The 21,990-nt window shown below is 36.9% G+C and overlaps 1 protein-coding gene and 1 long non-coding RNA gene across 2 annotated transcripts in view; both read left to right on the forward strand.

Annotated features, from left to right (window-relative positions):
- The window catches only part of LOC140148067 (uncharacterized), a 467,679-nt gene that overhangs the window by 369,905 nt on the left and 75,784 nt on the right, over window positions 1–21,990 (forward strand). The gene's annotated exons all lie outside the window — the stretch shown is intronic.
- The window catches only part of LOC140148062 (RNA helicase Mov10l1-like), a 42,496-nt gene that overhangs the window by 2,710 nt on the left and 17,796 nt on the right, over window positions 1–21,990 (forward strand). Inside the window, exons 2-9 of the mRNA XM_072169913.1 lie at window positions 1,837–2,025; window positions 3,521–3,742; window positions 4,169–4,283; window positions 5,455–5,553; window positions 8,617–8,769; window positions 9,106–9,197; window positions 9,993–10,051; window positions 11,367–11,762. Coding sequence (XP_072026014.1) covers window positions 1,837–2,025; window positions 3,521–3,742; window positions 4,169–4,283; window positions 5,455–5,553; window positions 8,617–8,769; window positions 9,106–9,197; window positions 9,993–10,051; window positions 11,367–11,762 — 1,325 coding nt within the window. The remainder of the gene's footprint in view (window positions 1–1,836; window positions 2,026–3,520; window positions 3,743–4,168; window positions 4,284–5,454; window positions 5,554–8,616; window positions 8,770–9,105; window positions 9,198–9,992; window positions 10,052–11,366; window positions 11,763–21,990) is intronic.

Genomic DNA, 21,990 nt, shown 5'->3' on the forward strand with positions numbered 1-21,990 from the left:
AAGTGTCAGTGGATCAGTGTAACATTTTAAATTTGGCAAATTCAGTTCGGGCCTTCTTTGTTTTTTTGTTTAAGGCAATAATAGTGTAAAAATGATGCACCAAACACAATTGTCCAAATTTTCCATTTTTAAAACTAAATTTTTACACAATAGGCCTAGGCCTAATAATGTAAATAGGCCCTAAAGTCCCCATGCAAATGGCTTCAATTGGACCTTCATTTTGAAAAATGGACATGTCTTCCTTTTTGCTTCTGCTATGGACATCCACGTGTTATTTTTAAAACAATTGTTTATATTATACAATAATGGTGAAAACTTTTCAATGGCTTCAATTAGGCTTTCGTTTCACCAATTTGCGGCTGTTTCAAACTAAAATAGTACCCACTAATAGTGCTAAAATTGATCCAAAAAATGACAAATGGCTTCAATTGGGCCTTCATTGTCCAAAGGTTTCTCACCTCTATTGCCCCGGACGCTGGTTGCCCTGATATATCAGATTTGTAGCCCTTTTGTACTTATTAGCCAATATTTGACCATTTTAGTCAAAGTTTTCCCCTTAAAGTTGTCTTTCCCCACTTTGTTCACCCTCTGAAAAAGTGCTTGCTACGTCATTGATAGGGTGGACGTCCCTGTTGGTGCCACATGCGACGGATTCACCGGTCATTTGTCGGACGTTGAACGATTGAATATAAAACGCCTGCAGGATTATTAGCGGCCACAACGCATAGAGAGACGAACGGGAATCGGACCCCCAAATCCGGTCATTTGTCGGACGTTGACCCCCAAATCCGGTCATTTGTCGGACGTTGACCCCCACATCCGGTCATTTGTCGGACGTTGAACGATCGAATATAAGACGCCTGCAGGATTATTAGCGGCCACAACGCATAGAGAAACGAACGGGAATCGGACCCCCAAATCCGGTCATTTGTCGGACGTTGAACGATCGGATATAAGACGCCTGCAGGATTATTAGCGGCCACAACGCATAGAGAGACGAACGGGAATCGGACCCAAAATCCCACCAAATCTTCTGCCGGACTGGTGATTTTTCCACCGAATAAAATATTTTTGTATTCGGTGATGTACGTTGATCCAGTCCGTCGTAGTGTGACAGACCTATAATATCTTACAACTTGAAAGCATTAATTGCACAGAACATGAAACTTTTCTTTAAGGTCAGAGAAAGGGTTGAGTAAAATATATTGTGTATTTTGAAATCTGTGGCTCTGCATAACTATAATTAGGGGTAATTTAGTGGTTTAAACCTTTGATCACAACACAAAAATTTACGTACCTGGAATTTTCAGTTGACACTTTTCTTATAATTAGGGGTTTTTGTGTCTATTGTGAAATCACAGATTTGATTGAGCGCTTTTTAAAGTTGATTAAAATTAAAATTAAAATTGATGTGCTTGGTAAGGTGTGAAATCCTTATAGAGCATTGAGAAACCAAAATACCCTAAAAATGCATTTTAGTTTGAGTTTGAGTTTAGCAAAATTCTTTCATTTGATGGGTTAATTGTGAAACCAAACACAAGGAGGAGCGCATTGCCTTTGTTGCAATCAGTGCCTCATAATATTATTTTGTAAATTTGAATCTAATACTGGAACTAAAAATTTGCAACTCACTTCGCTATGTTGCATCCGAAAACATTGAACTTCGTCAGGCATCTGATTGATGATGTTGTGACGTCAGATATGATGACGTCAGACGGTGAGGAATGTTTCGTAATGCCGGGTTCCATGCATGTGACAAAACTTCTGGATGAATAATCTACACAAAGATATAGTGCCTCATAATATTAACTTTAATATTGCACACTTTCTCTCTAGAAATGTTGGAAGCATTGCCCACACCTTGAAGAGCTGTGAAGCCTGCTCGTTATCAGCAACAGTGTCCATCAAAGTGTACAACCGTTCCTATGGTACGCTTGATGGTAGTCCCTCAGGGAAGCCATTTATACTGCCTGCCTTGGTACCATCTACATCTACAATGGTTGCTGTTCTTTCAGTCACTGCCAGGTCAGTCAGATCGTCTCAGATTGTTTCCATACATTATTTATTATGACTATGTGTTGTTGCACTGCAGTATTCGCGGTAGAAATAGTGATGTAACAGGATTACTATAGCAATAGGTGAAAACAATTTTGAATGTATTGCCCTGCACTAGGCGTACGCTGCAACTCTGCATCACACTTTTAATTATAAAAGAATGGGCACAATGATCTGGATCGTAATTCTACCAAAATTTCACCGTATGCAAAGTCCATGTACATGTCACTCACACCTGCACGATTAGTGTCTTTGAAAAGAGAGGTATTACATTCAATCTAGGATTGCACACATACACAATGTTTTGCTTCTGAAACATTAGTGTTTTTTGTGACTTCTTGTGAGGTGAACATTGATAGGATCTTTTTCAGAATGTAGCCAGTACAAATCAATTTCACTTATGATCACCCTCTAAAAATGAGTGCAAGTAAGGTCTCAAAGAAATGTTGTTAAAACAAAAAGACTCTGTCACCGGACGATTTTACCGTTTCCGATGTTGATGATTAAGACAACATCGAAAGACAACAACTTAATCAACATCGGAAAGGTAAGATCGCTCCGGTTAGGAGTCTACAAAACATTTCTGTTTTGGAAGACCCCGTCACCGCATCTTACCGTTTCCAATGTTGATTAAGATACTTCTTGCATTGAGCAAGAAGTATCTTAATCAACATCGGAAAGGTAAGATCGCTCAGGTTAGGAGTCTACAAAACATTTCTGTTTTGGACTAATTTGCACTTTGATTGGAATGACATACCAGTCTCACATTCAAGTAAACCAAGTTATAGGTAGTGGGGGTATTTATTAAACGATAAAATGAAAGTCTATTACTGGGTCCCGTCTGCACCAAACTGGTATAGTTACTGCCCAATTGGGTGGATCAAATCCGCATAAAAATCAATGCTGAATTGTATTTTGTTGTAAACTTTCATCATTCTTTTGTCTAAGTGTAACACAGGTGATGGAATGCAGTTTAATATCCCCGCCAAGGCCACATCATTTCACATTTTAGGTGGGATAGACCTAAGGGGGGATCTAGCTATGGCTGCCATTGAGGTGTAGGAATGCGTGAAATTGGATTCATCTATAGTGTACTTAAATTGTCTGCTTTATGTATTATTTCCAATGGGCTATTCCACTTAAAATTCCTCCAGATGTAATAATGCTTACCCATGTGGAAGATTATGAAAATTTCTTCCACAGGATGATTATTATGAATTTGAATTCCTTTTAGACAGCTCTGTTTGAAACACACCCTCCTTCTGTGGAAGATTCAGTTTGAATATTTCTCAGAGGGTATATGAAATTCCAATAGAACTGCCTAATATGTTCATGCCATTTGAAATTTATACTCCTCTTGTGGAAGATATTTCCAAAATCTTTCACAAGAGTAGTGTGAAATTTAAATTGAATTGTCCAATCATATTTTTAACTGTTTAAAATGTTGTTCATTGCTATTCCACAGGCAACTGGGTAGAACAAGTTTTCAAGTCATCTTTGATTTTGGCAGTTTCCAAATTGGTCGTACTGTTACCATGACAGTGGAGGACCCTCAGATTTTGGCGTTAGGTCCTAGTAGTGCTTCTATATGTAGGGGAAAGGTCAACAGAAGAGACAGGCTGAAAGATGTTTACAGTGAAAGTAGATCGAGTGAGGGATGGATCATACCTGGCAGAAGAGTTGCGAAGTAAGTTTGGTTCTATTAAAAGAGATTGACTACTTAAGATCGATATATTGAATAGAGCCATAATAAGTCCATGTATCAAAGTTATAAGGCATGATTTGAACAATGTTATGTTTTGGACAATTTAGGGGCATGAAACCTGAAGTAAATGAACTTTTCAATCATAAAACTGGTCAATTTAATACTAAAGTGTGCTTTTCATAACAGTATTTACTAAAATACAATAATACATGTATATTAATTCAAAATGTCAATTTAGGGTATTAAAACCAGCCAAACCCACACTGGTATATGCATACACAACACACACTTTAAGGTTAGAACCTTGTTTTTAAATGACCTTGCAAATGTTAAAAACCAGATATTTCATAATTCTGACTTATTCTGTTATTGATTTGAAGTTAAACCTTCTTTTTTATGCCATTGCAGGAATTATGATATGAATGTACCAGTGAAGCTTCCTCAATTTGTTGTTCCCAAAGATCTAGAACAAGCTGTGCTACAGGATCAGGATGTCACCATTTGTTATCCAGAACTCAATCAGGTAATTGTTTTATCCAGTCAGGTAGAACCATGGACTAAAGAGATATCAGACCGCATCCAAGCAGTCAAAATCGTCATCACCCGATAATGAGGGCTGATCGTTCCATGAAGTGCGACAGACGAAACTTGCTACGCACATACCGCATATTTTTACGGTCTTTTGCATAACCACAAAGACAGGCAATGCTCTATCTCGTATGCAAAGACACGCAACGCTGGCATGATTTTTAGACACTCATGGTCGAACGATCTGCCCTCATGAATATGCAAGAATTGACAGCATACAATGCACAGGGATTTTGACTGTTGGAAAATAGTCTGTATTAGTCTATGGGTAGAAAAGAGTACCGACTCCACCATGTCGCTCATGGAGGGCAAAATAGTGTACCACATGATTATTTTCTATGCACCCGCAAACATCGATTAAAATGCATAGTTATTTTTGATCTATGTGTAACTCGTAATGCAAAAACATGCTACATGTGCACATCTTTGTAACGTTCAAGCTTCAATACGCAAATTATTGTTTGATTTTGGGCCCTTGCCAAAAAAATGCAGGGGGTAACACTATTTGCCCTGTGAGGGACAAACCAAGATGGTAGAGCAAATGTGAGTTGGTACTCTTTGGATGTAATCTCTTTGGATTTACCAGAGATAACCTTCACCGGTGCCAATTTACCAAACCAGATTGGGTACATGAATGAAATTGTGCATTAATTTTAGAATACAATCATTGTTGAAAGACAATGTGCTGATTACAGTTGCGTAAAATGACATGCAGTGTTACTTTGTGAGTGCAGTACCTTGAGCAACCAACATCAAATGAACTTTCGCATTTATCTGTCTTTCCAAATGTCATTTAATGTAGAAGAGGACAACAGTGGGGCCTGTAAATTATATGACTTCATCCTACTTTGTCCATGGGACATGAATTAAAACACGAGAGTTGATTAGGGTATTTTAACAATAACATGCATTTTCTTCATTCAGTGTAACGAGAGAAGTAAGGAAAACGGGTAAAAGTAAAACAGTATGTTTTTTCACATATTTTTAACATGATATTTTGTTTCCAAAAAAAGAATATCATCTGATTTGATCAGTTTTGTAAATTCTTTGTAAATCCAACATTTTGTAAAACATTTCATTTCATTATTATGTTTTCTGTGTTGCAGGGTCTGAATATGGAGAATTTTTCCATCCGATGTTCAGCATTATTACATCTGGAGGAAGTTCAAATGCAGATTGATATGAGGCAGTTTGACTTGGAAAAAGTAAGAACGGAATTCAGAAATTATGGTACATGAAGTGCACATAGCTAGCCAAAAATAGAAAGAAGAATAAACATTTTACTTGCAACCTACGATGTTTTATTTTATTCCCTAGCCCTAACCCTCCTCAGTCCAGCAAAAGCCAACAGCCTGGGCACTTTCTCTTCATTGGGTGGGGACAGGCAATACATATGGTACTTTCAACTAAACCAACTATGTGTACAAAAATTTAAATAGCACTTGTAAGACAAATTCGAAGGTAAACAGAAAGTGAAAGGTACAGCCCCACAGCGCACATGCCATGGCACCACTGGTTGCCCACCTATGCCAAAACTGAAAATAGCAACTCTTTCCTGGGGCAGGTCGGCTCCAGTACTCCTCAACTTGCCTGCCACATGTGCACACTCTCTGTTTGTCCACACCCAGGAGACAGTCACCCCACCCTCTCTCCTCTTCACCATGTTGTTCACTAACCCTAACCTTCCTCAATCAAACAAAATCCCAACAGCCTGGGTGCCTCTACTTCAGTGGAGCATGGCAGGCAACATGTATGATACCTCCAACCAAACCACCCTAGGGGAGTTAAGGTTAATTTATTTGACAAGAACAAACTGTTCAGATTCTTGAAATAGAAACTTCCCAAATCCTAACTAACAAGCAATAGAGAAAATCAGTCATAGCTGAAGAAAGATATAAAATAGGAGTATAGATTTACTAGTCTTTCTACTTCTTAGTATTATTTCATATCAAGCGAGAATAGGTTACAAGCTATGTCTTGTTTAGTTGAAAAGTCACTTATAGTCTTTAACTATTAGTGACTTTTAGTGGCTGTTACAGTGACTTGAATGTTCACATTGTTAGCCAGATCATTGGGTGGCACACCAGTAGTGTGCATCAAAGAAGAGAGTAAAAGTTTGCTTGCATCTTATTACTTGACTTCTACAGTACATGTACACAATGCATATATTATGTGCTGTTGAAATAATTAATTGTTTGTACTAGCGGGACACCCGCGCTACGCGCGGGTCCCCGCTAGGTGAGTAAATGGGAGCGTTCACTAAAACGGGAGGAATTACTGAACAGGTAGAATCATTGAAAAGGTAAATTTCATTTATCTGAGTCTGACCCTCGTTAAGCCTAAGTTTCCATTTTAGCTTCTTTCTTTCTTTTTTTTTTTTTCTACATGGGCCAATTTTGTTCCATTTTTTAAAAACATTTTGCTGCTAAGCTTGCAAATTTCCGTTACCATGTTTTTTTATTTACTCAATCCTGCTCCCATTATTTTCTAAATCTGTACTTTCTTACATTTCCCTGTCCCGGGTTCCCTGTTGACTTCATTTTTTATTTGCTGCTTAGCTTGTGATTTCCCGTTTTCATGTTATTTATTTAGTTCTGTCCTCAGTTTAATAGCTTTTTTTATTTAAATCATCTAATTTTATTAGATTTTATTATTCTTTCCTTCTTTAGCCTATTTTATTCCCTGTTTTCATTTTCTTACTGTGACTAACTATAGGCTAACCCACATACCGTAGGCCTACCTGTTTGTCCTCATTTTGTTTTCTTTTTTAATTACAGTAGGCCTACCTCTTCATGTTGTTTGTACTTTTTCACACACATCTTTTCCCCGTCTTTATTACGCCCACGGTCGGTCGTTCACCCGTATTATCATTCATTCATTGCGCGACTCTGCGCGCTTACGCCGCTTCGACATGGCGTAGTGCTGCGTTATTCAGGCTATCGCTGAGCTACGCTGAGCGGCTTGAGCATTAGATACGCCCGTCACGACGCGCACGGGCTAGCTTGACAACTGACTCCTTTTTTGTTTACCCAGCATAGCAACGTACCACATTTTCACTGATTTTGAGGCCAATTCTTGACCGTTTTCAACCAAATAAAGTTTAAACACGTTCCCGTATAATCATCGATCTCCCGTATGAATTTGGCGACATTTGGATCGAAACTGACGGAGCCTTTATACAGGATACACAGATAGATAGATAGATACAACATTCCCCTATTTATAGTAAGACCGCTAGGTGAGTAAATGGGAGCGCGAGCGTTCACTAAAACGGGAGGAATTACTGAACAGGTAGAATCATTGAAAAGGTAAATTTCATTTATCTGAGTCTGCCCTCGTTAAGCCTAAGTTTCCATTTTAGTTTCTTTCTTTCTTTTTAGTTTCTTCTACATGGGCCAATTTTGTTCCATTTTTTAAAAACATTTTGCTGCTACGCTTGCACATTTCCGTTACCATGTTTTTTATTTTAATACTCAATCCCGCTCCCATTATTTTCTAAATCTGTCCTTTCTTACATTTCCTGTTGACTTCATTTTTTATTTGCTGCTTAGCTTGTGATTTCCCGTTTTCATGTTATTTATTTAGTCCTGTCCTCAGTTTAATAGCTTTTCTTATTTAAATCATCTAATTTTATTAGATTTTATTATTCTTTCCTTCTTTAGCCTATTTTATTCCCGTTTTCATTTTCTTACTGTGACTAACTATAGGCTAACCCACATACTCGTGAGGGCCTACCTGTTTGTCCTCATTTTGTTTTCTTTTTTAATTACAGTAGGCCTACCTCTTCATGTTGTTTGTACTTTTTAACACACATCTTTTCCCCGTATTTATTACGCCTACGGTCGGTCGTTCACCCGTATTATCATTCATTGCGAGACTCAAGCGCCGCTTACGCCGACATGGCGTAGTGCTGCGTTACCATGGCGCTATCGCTAGCTTTACGCGAGCGGCTTGAGCATTAGATACGCCCGACGACGCGCACGGGCTAGCTTGACAACTGACTCCCTTTTTGTTTACCCAGCATAGCAACGCACCACATTTTCACTGATTTTGAGGCCAATTCTAGACCGTTTTCAACCAAATAAAGTTTAAACACGTTCCCGTATATTCATCAATCTCCCGTATGAATTTGGCGACATTTGGATCGAAACTGACGGAGCCTTTCCATGATACATAGATAGATACATACAACATTTCCCTATTTATAGTAAGATTATTCCATCGTAGATCATAATTTTCATAGTGCTTTCCACAATTTCTTTGTCTAGGTCAGTATGAAGCCTCGACTTGGTGAGTACTTGTCCTTGGAAGTTCCTGGTTTAGCTGAGGGTCGTCCATCGGTTATGGTTGGGGACAAAATCATCTTGTCATTGCCAAATGCTAACAAGTACGATGCCAAGTATGAGGGCATTGTCCATGAGGTGAGCTGCATTTTAGTTTTACTCAGATAGAAATTGAGATAGAAATCCAAATAGGGAAGCATTACTGATTTATTCTTGCAGATTATTAAAATTTTATAGATAGCAATAATATTAAAATTATTTTGGTGAAAAAACTAGTTTTATGATCCATTTTTTTTAAATAGATGATTTTATTCTAATTTCAAAGATATATACAGTTGAATTCCTTCCATCAGTTCTGTTCTAAAAATATTTACTTTTATATACTTGTCTTTGTTGTAGTGAAAATAAAAATTTCCCGCCAAAACGATACTGTGCTCATACATGTAATCTGTATTTTGTTGTTTATGTTACTAGGTGCTGAGTGATGTGGTGCTGCTAAAATTTAATGAAAAATTTCAAGAAAGCTACCAAGCAGAGGAGTATAATGTGGCCTTCACTTTCAGCAGGTAAATTAAGAAGTATATTCACTGTCTCTTTGTTACTCAACCCACAGCAACTGCGGATATCCACGGTCGTAAGAGAGCTCTGTCCTTGCACATGCTCTATTTGGATAAACAATTTATACAAAGTGTACTGGGTAATATGTGGCAGTGTTCAACTGAGTTTTTTATTTACCTCGAAACAATGATTTGCCTCCAAAAAAATTAAAAACCTGTGGACACATACAAATTGTGGACTTTCCTTGGTTTCCTTTTTCTATCTGCATTAAAAATGTATCCAAGACATTCTGCAGTTACTAATTTAGGGTAGTGGCCTCAGTTATATTGTTAAAGTCCATGCTTAGGTGTAGATGTAAAATTTTAGACCACAGGGCCTCGCTTTAAAATTTCAAAGTACTCATTTGATAGTGAATTTACACAAAAACTCTCCAGGCAATATCCTCTTCGCATTAGCATTTAGCAAATATGTGTAGTATCATCAAGTGTAGAGGTTTTTGCAGCATTTCTAAAAAGATCTATAGTGTGTTCGGCTGAAAGTGAGAGTAAAGCCATATTGGATGTCGCACTGGCAGTTTTGTAGAAGTGCGGTTTGTCCGTAAGCTGCCGATTCATCCGCATGAACGTACTGACGACACTCAACTTGAGACAAGACACAGTATAAACAAAGTTATTTTAGCAGTGAAATAATTTAGCGGAAGTGAGATTTGCTGTTTGTACCATTTGTGTTGACTTCTACCCAGAAATGGTACAGTGACATTCATGACATGGTTTTGTAATGCTTTGTGATCATTTGCATTCCAGGACACCATTAAGACGCTGCCACCAAGCTGCTGACTTTGCCAAAAATCTAGGCATGCAAGGTAAGTTCCAAAGGGCTATTCCAGTAATAATCCATACACCCTTTTCCATACAGGGAGTGTGAATTTCAAATGACATTATCTGAATGGGTGACTCGGTTTGAAATTGCACCCCTTGTGTGGGAGATCAAGGCCATGTCAAAGAGGGTGTATGGATTTCAACTAGAATAGCACAATGTACATGTACTATATAGAATGTAGGGGTAAATTTAAGTAACATAATCCTATTCAGGGTTGCAATTTCATCTCATCAGGTGAGAATCGATTGATTGGAATGTAATTGTATTGGGAATCATTTCATTTTCCCAAGTTATTTTAGAATTTAATAAAATGAGTCTTGAATATCGCGTCTCATCCAAGACGCATCATCAGGCTGACTGATCAGATGATGAACTATTGACCTGTGACACACTTGATGGTATGACGTCACAGGAGAGTCGCCGGGGTAGCTTCCTGATTGCTGTCGTAGGTCCTACCTGGATGACTGAGATTATTCACAAATTTATTTTAGAATTGACAAGAATTCATTTTGATTATCTTTTTACAAGAAGTTTGCAAGAATCGATTCGTAGATTCTCCCCTTAAAATCTCATCCTGCCTTTTGACACTCATTACAACAACTAATGTTTTGCTTTTGTACTTTGGAAGATGGGCACTTACTTGTTGTTCTAAAGAGTTATATTGGGCTATTCCAGACATGCCAACTGTCCCTCATTTTGAGGGACTGTCCCTCATTTGGGGTTTACCAAAGTGAAAATGAAGGACAGTCCTGCTTTCTGAACATTTCAGTGATGGCAAATTTAAAAGGTAGAACAACAGAAAATGATGCAAATTTCACTTGAAAATTTTGCTATAGCTTTCTCTTTTATCTATTGTGATAAATTCAGACCTGCAAAACCTTCTGAATTATGAAAGTATTGCACACCTTAAGTCTTTGAATTTGTCAGTACCTGGTTTGTGTACATGTGCAAGGTTTTGATCTCAATGTCCCTCATTCTGACTTTGGTAGGTCTGCTATTCCATTTAAAATCTACACTACCTCTGTGGAAGATTTAGCTAAAATCTTCCACAGAGGGAGCATGAGTTCTGAATCGAATAGACAATTGGGTAACTTCTATTTGAAATACTCACTCCATTGTGGAAGATGTGTGTAATGCCATAATACAGGGGGAGTATGGGTTTGTAAATGATTAATCCTGACCAATTACCAATTACATTTGAAAATCATACTCCCTGTGGAAGATATTTCTAAAATCTTCCACAGGGGTAGTGTGGATTTCAACTGGAATAGCCCATTTCATGTATTTTCCCCCAACAGTTCTGTTCCCCAGCAGAGTAGAAGCAAGACCACCACAAGTCAACATAACCTACCGATCTCAAACTACCGTAACCACCATCAAAACACCAAGAATACCCACCAACCTACCCAGACTTGCCTCCCCTAAACCAAACCAATCTCCCCATCAATCCACTACACCAAGCAGACCCATCCAGGGCAGACCTGCCAATGCATTTGGCACACCGAAGGGTGACACCAAGTTTCTGGTACCAAAGATTAATAGCCCTACTAACGTGAAGCAAGCCAAGACCAGCGATGGGACGTTAGTGGCCAATTTCTTTAATGCAAAACTGAATGTGAGGCAGAAGGCAGCTGTGGTCCGGGTGCTACAGGGAGAAGGGAGGCCTACGCCGTATATTATATTTGGCCCACCAGGTAAGTTTGGATAATTAACCTTGTTCATAATTTCCAAGATTTTTACAAATATTACTATTGTCTGTCCAATTAACTTAGACACCCAGTTTTTGTTACTTATTTGAAAAATTATACACGTTCAAAGAAAGTCATGAAAGAAAAGTGTTAACATTCGCTGAGACCTAACGGGATTTTTGTGTTTCCAAAGCATTGAGTGAGATTTTACCAGAAATTCTATTGAAATTGGAAGGTTTTTCTCAACACTTTAAAAATAATCAGGTAGAAGTTGGGTACCATTATTTTGGAAGGTCTCATTATACAGATTTGTAGGTATGGTGATTTTGGATAGTGAATGGATGAATAGTAAATTAATTATACTCCTCACCAAAAACATTTTATAAAAATGAAAAATATAATTCAGGTCATAAAATGCAGACAGTGTTTCTAATTGGCATATATTTATTCTTAGTGTATTAACTCAGTGATCCCAGCTGTCCCTCAACCAATTACAACAATTCGGCGCGGTATTTGAATCTTCTTCTGTGCATGCTTTTGGCTTGGCACAATTCTAAGAAAATACAAATTGTATGCCATATATATGAATGTTCTGATGTTATTGGTGAGGAGTATAATTCACAATACACTCCAGACGCATAATAACTTGCCCTATCATTTGTTATAATGCACCAACTGTGACATCTTTTGAGTTATAGAGGTTGTGCATGAAATTATTGATTGGCTCCAAACAAAGGATTTGAACCGGTGTCCTTCACCGAAATCATGGCACAGTGTAGTTCATTCAATCAAATATTGTCATCAACCTATTTGATCGTAGTGTATTTGTTATGCGTGTGATGACCTCTCGCCGGTAGATTGCAAACATGCTTTTGTTGAATGCATTTGAGTAGACCGCCATTATTGTGAATTAGTAAAAGGATCAAAGAAAAAAGGGTGGAATCACTGATCAATATGCATGATTACAATGTTCAAACATATCACCCCTTACTGTAAATAGATTATCCCATCAAAAGTTTCAAGTTATTAGGAATATTCGGCTGGACCCAGATATCTTGCTGTAAATTGGTCAAAATTGAATAAAAGTAGACAAAGAATATTTTTTCATCGCCTTACTAATAATTTCTGTTAGGTCTGACCGTGTTTAGTCACTTTTCTTTCATGACTTTTGCCAAAGTGAAAACTTTTCGAAATATATCATAAAAACCGGGTGTCTAAGTTATTTGGACAGACAATAGTACTGGACTTACGTAGATGAGTAAAGAGATTAGGTAAGGTATGTTTTAGGTCAAAGGTCACAGGCCAAAAGTCATTTGAGGTCATTTATCAAAATTGTTAAAAATGCTCCTTTGTCCACATAATCTGACGGATTTTGATGCAACTTCAATGGAGTGATCCTTGGGTGAGGGTTCCTCAGAGGTTCCTAGGAATTTGGGAGTCAAATGTCATCTAAGGTCAATTGGTGTCATAGTTAACAACTGGGTTCTTCATTCATTTTATTTGGTCAACCATACCTGTATTGGTTTATCCTTAGTGTAAGGGAGCACGAAATACTAATAGGATTAGAGTTAGGGTTAGAATTTAGGGTTAGGGTAAAGGTTAGGGTTAGGATTAGAGTTGGGATTTGTTTGGTATTCTCTTACACAAAGGATACACCCATGTATTGTTGGCAAAATAACATGACACAAGTTTAGTGTCCGACCAATAACTCCTTAATCAGAATGTCCCAGATTGGATGCCGATGCCAATTATTTAAACCGATGAATATCAAGGTCAGCAAACCCTATTTAAACTCACATATTATTATGAGCTATTCTAGTTGAAATCCATACATTCCCTATGGAAGACATGACCTTAATCTCCCACACAGGGGATGTAGATTTCAAATGGAGTCACCCATTCAGGTAATCCTATTTCAAATTCACACCCCCTGTGTGGAAGACTAAAAGGTCATGTCTTCCATAGGAGGTGTATGGATTTCAACTGGAATAGCCCATATACTGAGAAGTAGTTCAGTGACCTCCATTCAACAACCAAAGCTCAATGGTTGACCTCAAAAGTTATGCTTTTAGAGGGGTGGACTTATTTTTATAAAAATCACTCTACACTACATTAGTATTGTAGACCAAACAGTAAAAGTTTAAGTTACTATTAAGTAAGACACCTGTTTGCCATTACCCCTGTCAAATCAACTACCTCACTCCCTTTTCAGTTTGTCAACCATCTGTGATATCCAGGATAAGTTACCAGTAATACTTTCAAAAATAACTTTGATATGTTATTTCAGTGATGAAGTAATTTTTGAATTTTGAAAAACTTGTGCCAAGTCTAAGAATTTTGTGACCACAGTTGTAAAAAAAATGCAAAAATTGCAAAAATATTCAAATTTGACTTATATTACCAGTTAGAACTAACTAAAAGATTAGGATTTAGCTATGTTTCATTTGGCAAAACAAGATAATATTTTTTTAATTCCAAAAAGTAAGTGCTGTATTTTTCTGGAACCAGGAGTAAGTTTCTATACTTTAGTTGTCATGGTTGTTTAGGTATGAACTTTTTATTTTCCTATATGTGACCATCCATCTCAAACCGCTCGTAAAGTCGGCAAATTGTATTTCGAGTTATAAAGCTTGTATTCATAATGTACCTAATAATTGTCCTACATGTTTCTCATTTTAGTCCAGTCAAACACCAATCTTTAATCCTATTGTTGAAGAGGATAATAAGCTTATACTTATAGTAAATAGCTTTAGTCTTTGTTTGCTTTGGCTAAATCCTGTTCAAGTGGTGGGTTAACCAACAATTAACAATGAGAGGATATTCCTGAACCTTGTTGACTTGGGGATGATTTGAAGTGACCGCCAATTATGACCATTGCTATTTAATACCAGCAATGTAGAAAAAGAGAAATATTGTAGCACCAAAATAATGTACCCTTTTACTGAAGGAGCAAAGTTTAACAAGCCATAACTCCGCTTCTGGATATCGTTTGAAGTCAAATGATCTATCATTTTAACGCTTATGATTTATATTTTCTAAAAATGGGAAAAAAACAAAATTGACCAGGGGCCGACTTTACAAGCGTTTCGACGTGGATGGTCACATATTCCTATTTCATGAAGAAGATTTTGTTTTGTGCTCCTTCTTTTTGCCTGTATTTCAATTTTCATTATTGCCGACTTTGGCCTGATAGGATCAGATCATGTTTAAGGAAACGAAATACAGCAACAATTAAATCACGCATGATTAAACAAATTAAAGACTCTCCTTTGTTAAATTCGGATGAACACAGGTCAACTTTCTGTGCGCCATGCTACAATGCACCTATTTATAACCTGAAGCCATGCATGCATATAATAACAAACATGTTTAGTACAGGTATAAGAGGAAGTACCTCAGGCATTGAACACTGAATTTGATAATCACAGTATAAAATCACAGGTTGCTTCCGTATATTTGTACGAGTGCTAACTTGTCTCCCTGAAAGTTCAGCAATTCAATACATTGTGAAATAGCATTACTTCTTGTTTTCTACAAGTATTTCTGGTTCTTTTCGCACAACTACCACCATTTACCAATTTCAGCATGGCTGTGATTATACTACAATACATCAGTGTACTCATATTGTGTCATAGACTGGTATTGACTTCAGCATCCACGCACCAGTCGTCATGCTACCCATCAGGAAGTATTCCATGTAAAGTCTACAACTATACAAGGCTGGATTGTACAGCCAGAAACCTAGCCTGCATACCACTAATACCAAACAATGCTTCTCTGGAGGCGATTGAATTGGATTACAACCAGCTTAATGTGATTCCTGATGATGCATTCAGTGGACTCAATAACTTGCGTGATCTGAATTTGTTTTTTAACAATATCTCATGTCTCTATGACAATAGTTTCAAAGGGCTGCGCCAACTCATAAAACTTGACTTGTCACACAATAATTTGAAATACTTCACCAGTACTCCATTTAGAGATCTTGTTTCATTACGAACCCTTGATCTTGCAGGTAATCTACTCACCAGCCTCACTTCTTCAACACTAGCAGCACTGATAAACTTGGAAGAGCTGAACATTGGATTTGGAAGCTTAAACAATGTAACAAAGACCCCCTTTATTAATCTCCCATCTCTGCAGAAACTTATATTGAGCATACGTACAACTTGCAGTGATACCAGAGAGTTCTTCACTGGACTTACTAAATTAGAATATCTTTATGTCAACCTGCATAACTTGGCTGACTTTAAAATGTGTATGGATTTTGATTTTTGCTCTCTTACCTCAATGCAGACATTACGTTTGTTCCAAGTTGATGTTGACCAAAACATAACTGATGAATGCTTTACAGAAATACCTTTGAAACATCTTGAAATCTATGACTCTAACATGACCTCTTTATATAGGGACCTCAATTATCTTACAAGTCTTTTTGTTACAACATACACAGATGTCAATGAAGTCCTCCAGGATTTAAACTCGCTGAATTCATCACTTCGTAATTTCTCTATACAATCATACGATACTGTCATCCTACTCAATTCTACAACATTTGAAGGTGTGGCAAAATGGAATGCAACTTTGAATGAACTGGAAATCTTTGCTGATGAATTTTGGATTGAAGGTTCTCCTTTCAAGTGGTTTCCAAGTCTTCATGTGCTATGGATAATAGGGAATGGGTTTTATCCTGACCCTGTTAAGATGTTCTCACCAAATGCCTTTGATGGCTTAGAAAACTTGCAAGAATTACATTTAAGCTATTTATATGTCAATGTATTAGCTTCAAATGCACTGGATGTATTCAGGGCTTACAATTCTCTTAAAGTCTTGGACCTGGGAGGCAATGATATACAGGATGATATCACTCACGATCAGATTTGTTTGATTGCATCACTTGAGACCTTGGATTTATCAGAAAACATGGTCTATAATTTGCCACCTAGCTTTCCATGTCACCCGGAGTTAAAAACATTGCTACTTAATATTGACTCGCGACCAGCATGGCCCACAGCAGAAATATATCTGGTAAAAATTTGTCATAATGCACCTAATTTGAATATGCTAGATGCCTCCTCTTGGACCATTCATCTTGGTAGTTGTACATGTCCAAAGCTAATGACTCTTTATCTCAATGAAATTTTCCCCTTATATGATATTGGCGATGTTGAGATTAATGTGCCTAATTTACAAAGACTTCATATGGCCAATAGTATAAGCCCAATGTATACTCAAAACATGATAAAAACAGTCCTGAACACATTTAAATCACACAGTCTGCAATTTCTGGACTTGCATTCAAATCCAATATCTGCTATTGACAAAGAAGAAGCTGTGCTATTGAGCAACTTGACATGGCTGGATTTAAGTAACAATCAACTCGTATCACTTGGTAATCTACAGAATCTGAATCATATGCATACATTGCTCTTGAGCGGGAACAGAATTGCAGTTGTACCAGAGTCATTTCTTTCTCAATCAAGCCATCCAGAACTTCAACTTTTAGAACTTCAAAAGAATCCACTAATGTGTGATTGCAGTGTTACGGCATTGAGGAAGTGGTTACTAACAGATCAAGCAGTTAGTCTTTACAATGGCCCTATTGATTATCTCCCTACTGATGTCTATAACTATATTTGCCATTCCCCAGACTCAAAAAATGGATTAAGTGTAACAGAGATTGACTTGGATTGCAAACCAAAATTGTGGATCTACATTTCGATAGGTTTAGCATGTTTAATTATTGTATCCATTACAGCTATACTAGTGGTTCGGTATCGATGGCACATTAAATACATACGCTTCCTTCTGTTCAACAGAAGACCATATCAAAACAACCTTATTGATAATAACGATGATGATGTTCTTGGTGATGATGAAGATGAGGATGGTGTACCTCTATATGATGCGTATGTGATATACCATATACAAGATGAAGACTGGGTAGATGGTGAACTTCTAGCTAACATCGAGGAAGGTGAAGAACCATTCAGGCTTTGTCTTAAAACCAGAGACATACGTGCGGGGAGACCCATCTTAAATGAATTATCACTGCACATACAGAGGAGTCGCAAAGTTATTGCAATACTCTCGCCTCATTTTGTTGATGACAACTGGTGTCACTTTGAACTGAACATGTCACATCGCAGGCTTCTGGAAGAGAATCCTAAAGTCTTGATCTTTGTCCTCCTGGAAGAGCTTCCTCAAAGAAGATTAACTCTGCTGCTAAGACAATTATTTTGTAGAGTTCTGTGCCTAAAATGGCCTGCAGATGGATATGGGCAGTACCTATTCTGGCAGCGTCTTAGAGAAGAACTCAAGAGGCCTGTGCCATTAGATCGACGCTTTCAAATTTAACTTAGTCATTTCATGTTGACCTTACCAAACAGGTGCTTCAGGAATTTATGAAATTATGATGTGCGCCATAAAGTTGTCAGCTTTTAAGGGGGCTTGAAGGGGCTGGGAGCATGACCAGGATTATAGCTAGGCCAATTTCTTTTTTGCTCTTCTTATGATTTAAAATTTTTTTATTTGCGATGTATACACTCAAATATTCAGAAAAATAAAGCTGGCACTCAAGAGGAATGATACTATAAAAGGAGATCCCAAGGCTAGATTTAAGGGGCAGAGGTGGATTCTACATAGGAGAAAATCTGGTGTACGTCCCCCTAAACTTCCCTAAAGCATAGGAAATTAAGCTAAAATTAAGAAAAATAAGAAACAGTAAAAAGCTGCGTCGGCAGTGTGATGATGAATACAAAAGTAAAAAGTAGGAAACTACCGTGAAGTATATAAAATTGGGCGAGCTTTCGGCCATAGGCCTTTTTCATAGCCATGATTAAGAAAAATAAGCCAATTATACTCTCTGTGCCCTCCTAATTGATAATCCTGGATCCGCTCCTGAGGGTGCCATTAATTCCGCCTAGTGCATGATTTTTCTCAGGAGGGGGAAATTGCCAAAAACTTATATTTCTATATATTATTGGCCTATTACAGTATTAAGAAGTACACTGCAGTTTTGTAGACAAGGCAGTCTTTTGTGATACGACAGTTTGTGATGCAGACAACAAATTGCTCCTTATGTTTGTCTATCTCTCAATTTCACAATTGTCACTAACCGAATCTGATCACATATAAAAAAAATGTAAATTGTAATCGATAGAAGTATAAAATGATATGCTCCATGTATTTATGAAATATCTGTGTATATGCAGTCGTGTAATGAAATAATGTTATTCCACGTTTAAGTGAGAATGTTGTAATTATGAAATATTGATGTACTTTGTCTATTACAGAAATAGAAAAAAAAATTATTCAAACGATATTTTGAAATAATGATATATTCCATGTAACTATGAAACAATAACCTAATTCATGTTCTAATGAAAAATTATGTATACTCCATGTAAATATGAAGGTATGTATTCAGATGTAATAAAAGCAAATTAAGACAAATAACTGCTTTAATAACTTCTGTGATCTGTAATGCAGTTTTTAACAAAAATATTATTGACCTTGCTCACACCAGAAAATGTCTTGATTCAATGATGTTTAACTTCAGTAGTTAATGAATAATGAAGTATGCATTTTGAATGAAGATACCGCCTGTTAACATCATACATGTGCAGATGCCTAGCGACAAAGTACTGGAACTGGAAACACACAGTACTTCTTAATTGAATGAAGCGTGCGTTCACATAACAACATTGCTTCATTCTCTTATGCAATCACTTAATCGAATGAACCTCTTTAGCTGCACAAGAGTTCAGTCTTCATTTAGAGGTTAATAATCAAGATTTGAGGGCATTAGAAAAATCTAAACATTTTGCCTTTGGAACCGAGGAATATCCCGACGCCTCAAGGATATTCCGAGGTCCAAAGCAAAATGTTTAGATTTTTCACAATGCCCGACATATTACCGATGCAAAGTTATTAACCTCATTCATAACCGTCGCTTTAATCTCTTCACCTTACAAAATAACACAAAATTTTGCTCAAAAGTTTATAAAAATAGATGATTTTTACATCTTCCCTTTCCCAAAATCGATCAGGCTAAAACATGACGACCAATAACAAAAGTGCGTATCACAATCTGTGAAAATATGGTAGCGCATAATCCAAATATTGCAGCCAGCGCAGCAAGAGTTTGTTCGACGCGACAACAACAACGCATAAACGCCGGTCAATTGTAAAAGCGACATTGGAACAATTACGCATTTTTACTTAAATTATTACAAATGGAAAAAATCAAAGACTGCATTATAATAATGATATAATTAACCTCACATGGAGCATCAACATGACGTTGGGTTTTCCCAAATGGGCTGTGTGCCAAGAAATCTAAACATGGTTTTGTTTAGTCAATCAACAAGTAGCAATTTAGCATGATTCATAGTTTGAAATGAAAGAAACAATGGGGATTCCCCAGTATGTTTGAACTTCTTATATGTGATACGATCAAGTCGGAAGTCGGAAATGTTTAACTTAATATAGCCAAACAAAGGAAATATTTCTTTTTGTTTCCTTTTTGTTTTGGAAATTCTTTAACTGTTCATATCTTTTGAACTGGTTGTCCAATTTTAATGTGGTTTTCTGCAAAATGTAGCTTTGTAATTAAATGCTTGTTACCATCCAATAAGAAACTGAAAGTTGAATACGACCCACTTTAGACTGATTTTGCTTGATCACACCACATATTAACCTTTTGAATGCAAGCAAGAAAGTAAATGTAGAAAGAAAAATAAATAAAGCAAGAAAGAACACACAAGCAAACACAATCAAATATGTGAGCCGTCACATCAAAACATACCTCTTCGTGGCTTTTATAGTTTCAAGATATGAAGTAAAATGTCTATGAAATTATAAAGGAAATAAAAGAAAATTTGAACCTTGTCTTGTGATGTGTAAGGCAAACGTTCAGTAATGAGGTATCATTTTAAAGCTTGGTTTTAACACTTTCTGATAAGGTTGAAATCTCACTTTTGAAAAAAGCCTCCAAGATAGAGGTACATGTATGTTTTGATGTAGCGGCTCACATATATATACTGGATTCTTTGGAATAAACGCCATGGGGGTGTTGCATTTTCCAAAAGGGGGGCATTTATTAGAAGTGAATTTCAATGAAAAAATTAACGAAATATGATTTCCGGAATTCGCGAAATACAACTTCTGGTTTGAAATTCAATATGGCTGTGCCCATACAGGAACCACATATTGTTGGAAAATACTACAAAATTAGATTTGTAAGTGCATTTTGATGCAAGAATGTGATTTATTTAGTTAAATGTATATGAGCATTCTATTATCTACCAAAAAACGTTTCAAAACGTAAAAAGGGGCCAAAGTTTAAAAAATCTTTCCTGTGTGGCTTTTCACCCTTTTTTAAACTTGGTCCCATTCAGTATAGTAGTAATTTCTACAATTAGGTTTAAGACTGTTCAAAAGCATATAGGCTATGTATTATCAAAATCATTTGAAGGTTTATGTTTTATTATATTGCGTGTTCATAGAGAGTAGTAGAGTATTATATATACTTAGCAAATTGACTGTCTGTCAACTTGCATATAGGCCCTACATATGTACATGAGGCGCAGAATCGCACAAGACGATGAAGAATTTAACAAAGTGAGTATTTGCTACTTTTGCTTAAATCAAAATACATTATAACATCTTTACGGAAAAACTTCAATCACGCACGAACATTAATTCATTTACTCTACAAAATGAACAATGACAACTAAGAAAACAAACAAGTAGCCTAAAGATGACTTCATATGTGACATGATCAAGGGGAATGAGTCGCATGTCGACCCTGGTCGAAAATGAGTTTTACATGTGTTTCTAAAGAAGACATTTAGAGCTTTCAGAAACTGAAAACCCCATGTTGATACAACATTTCTTTGCGAAGTTACATCAATTTATCAATCGCGGAAAACAATATAAAACAAACAAATTTGTACACTTTCTTTGCCAACATCTCAAAATCAATATCAGCGACATCCGACTCATTTCCCTTGATCGTGTCACATATGGGTCTTTAGAAACTTTCATAAATGGGACCAAGTTTAAAAAAGGGTGAAAAGCCACACAGGAAAGATTTTTTAAACTTTGGCCCCTTTTTACGTTTTGAAACGTTTTTTGGTAGATATTAATTCTTTTTTTGAGGTAAAAAATATTGCGCAGTAAGTGGGTTCTTTGTAGCCATGCGAGGCGAACTAGTTGGATATATCCATAT

The sequence above is a fragment of the Amphiura filiformis genome, chromosome 3, assembly GCF_039555335.1.
Source record: "Amphiura filiformis chromosome 3, Afil_fr2py, whole genome shotgun sequence".
Classification (NCBI taxonomy): domain Eukaryota; kingdom Metazoa; phylum Echinodermata; class Ophiuroidea; order Amphilepidida; family Amphiuridae; genus Amphiura; species Amphiura filiformis.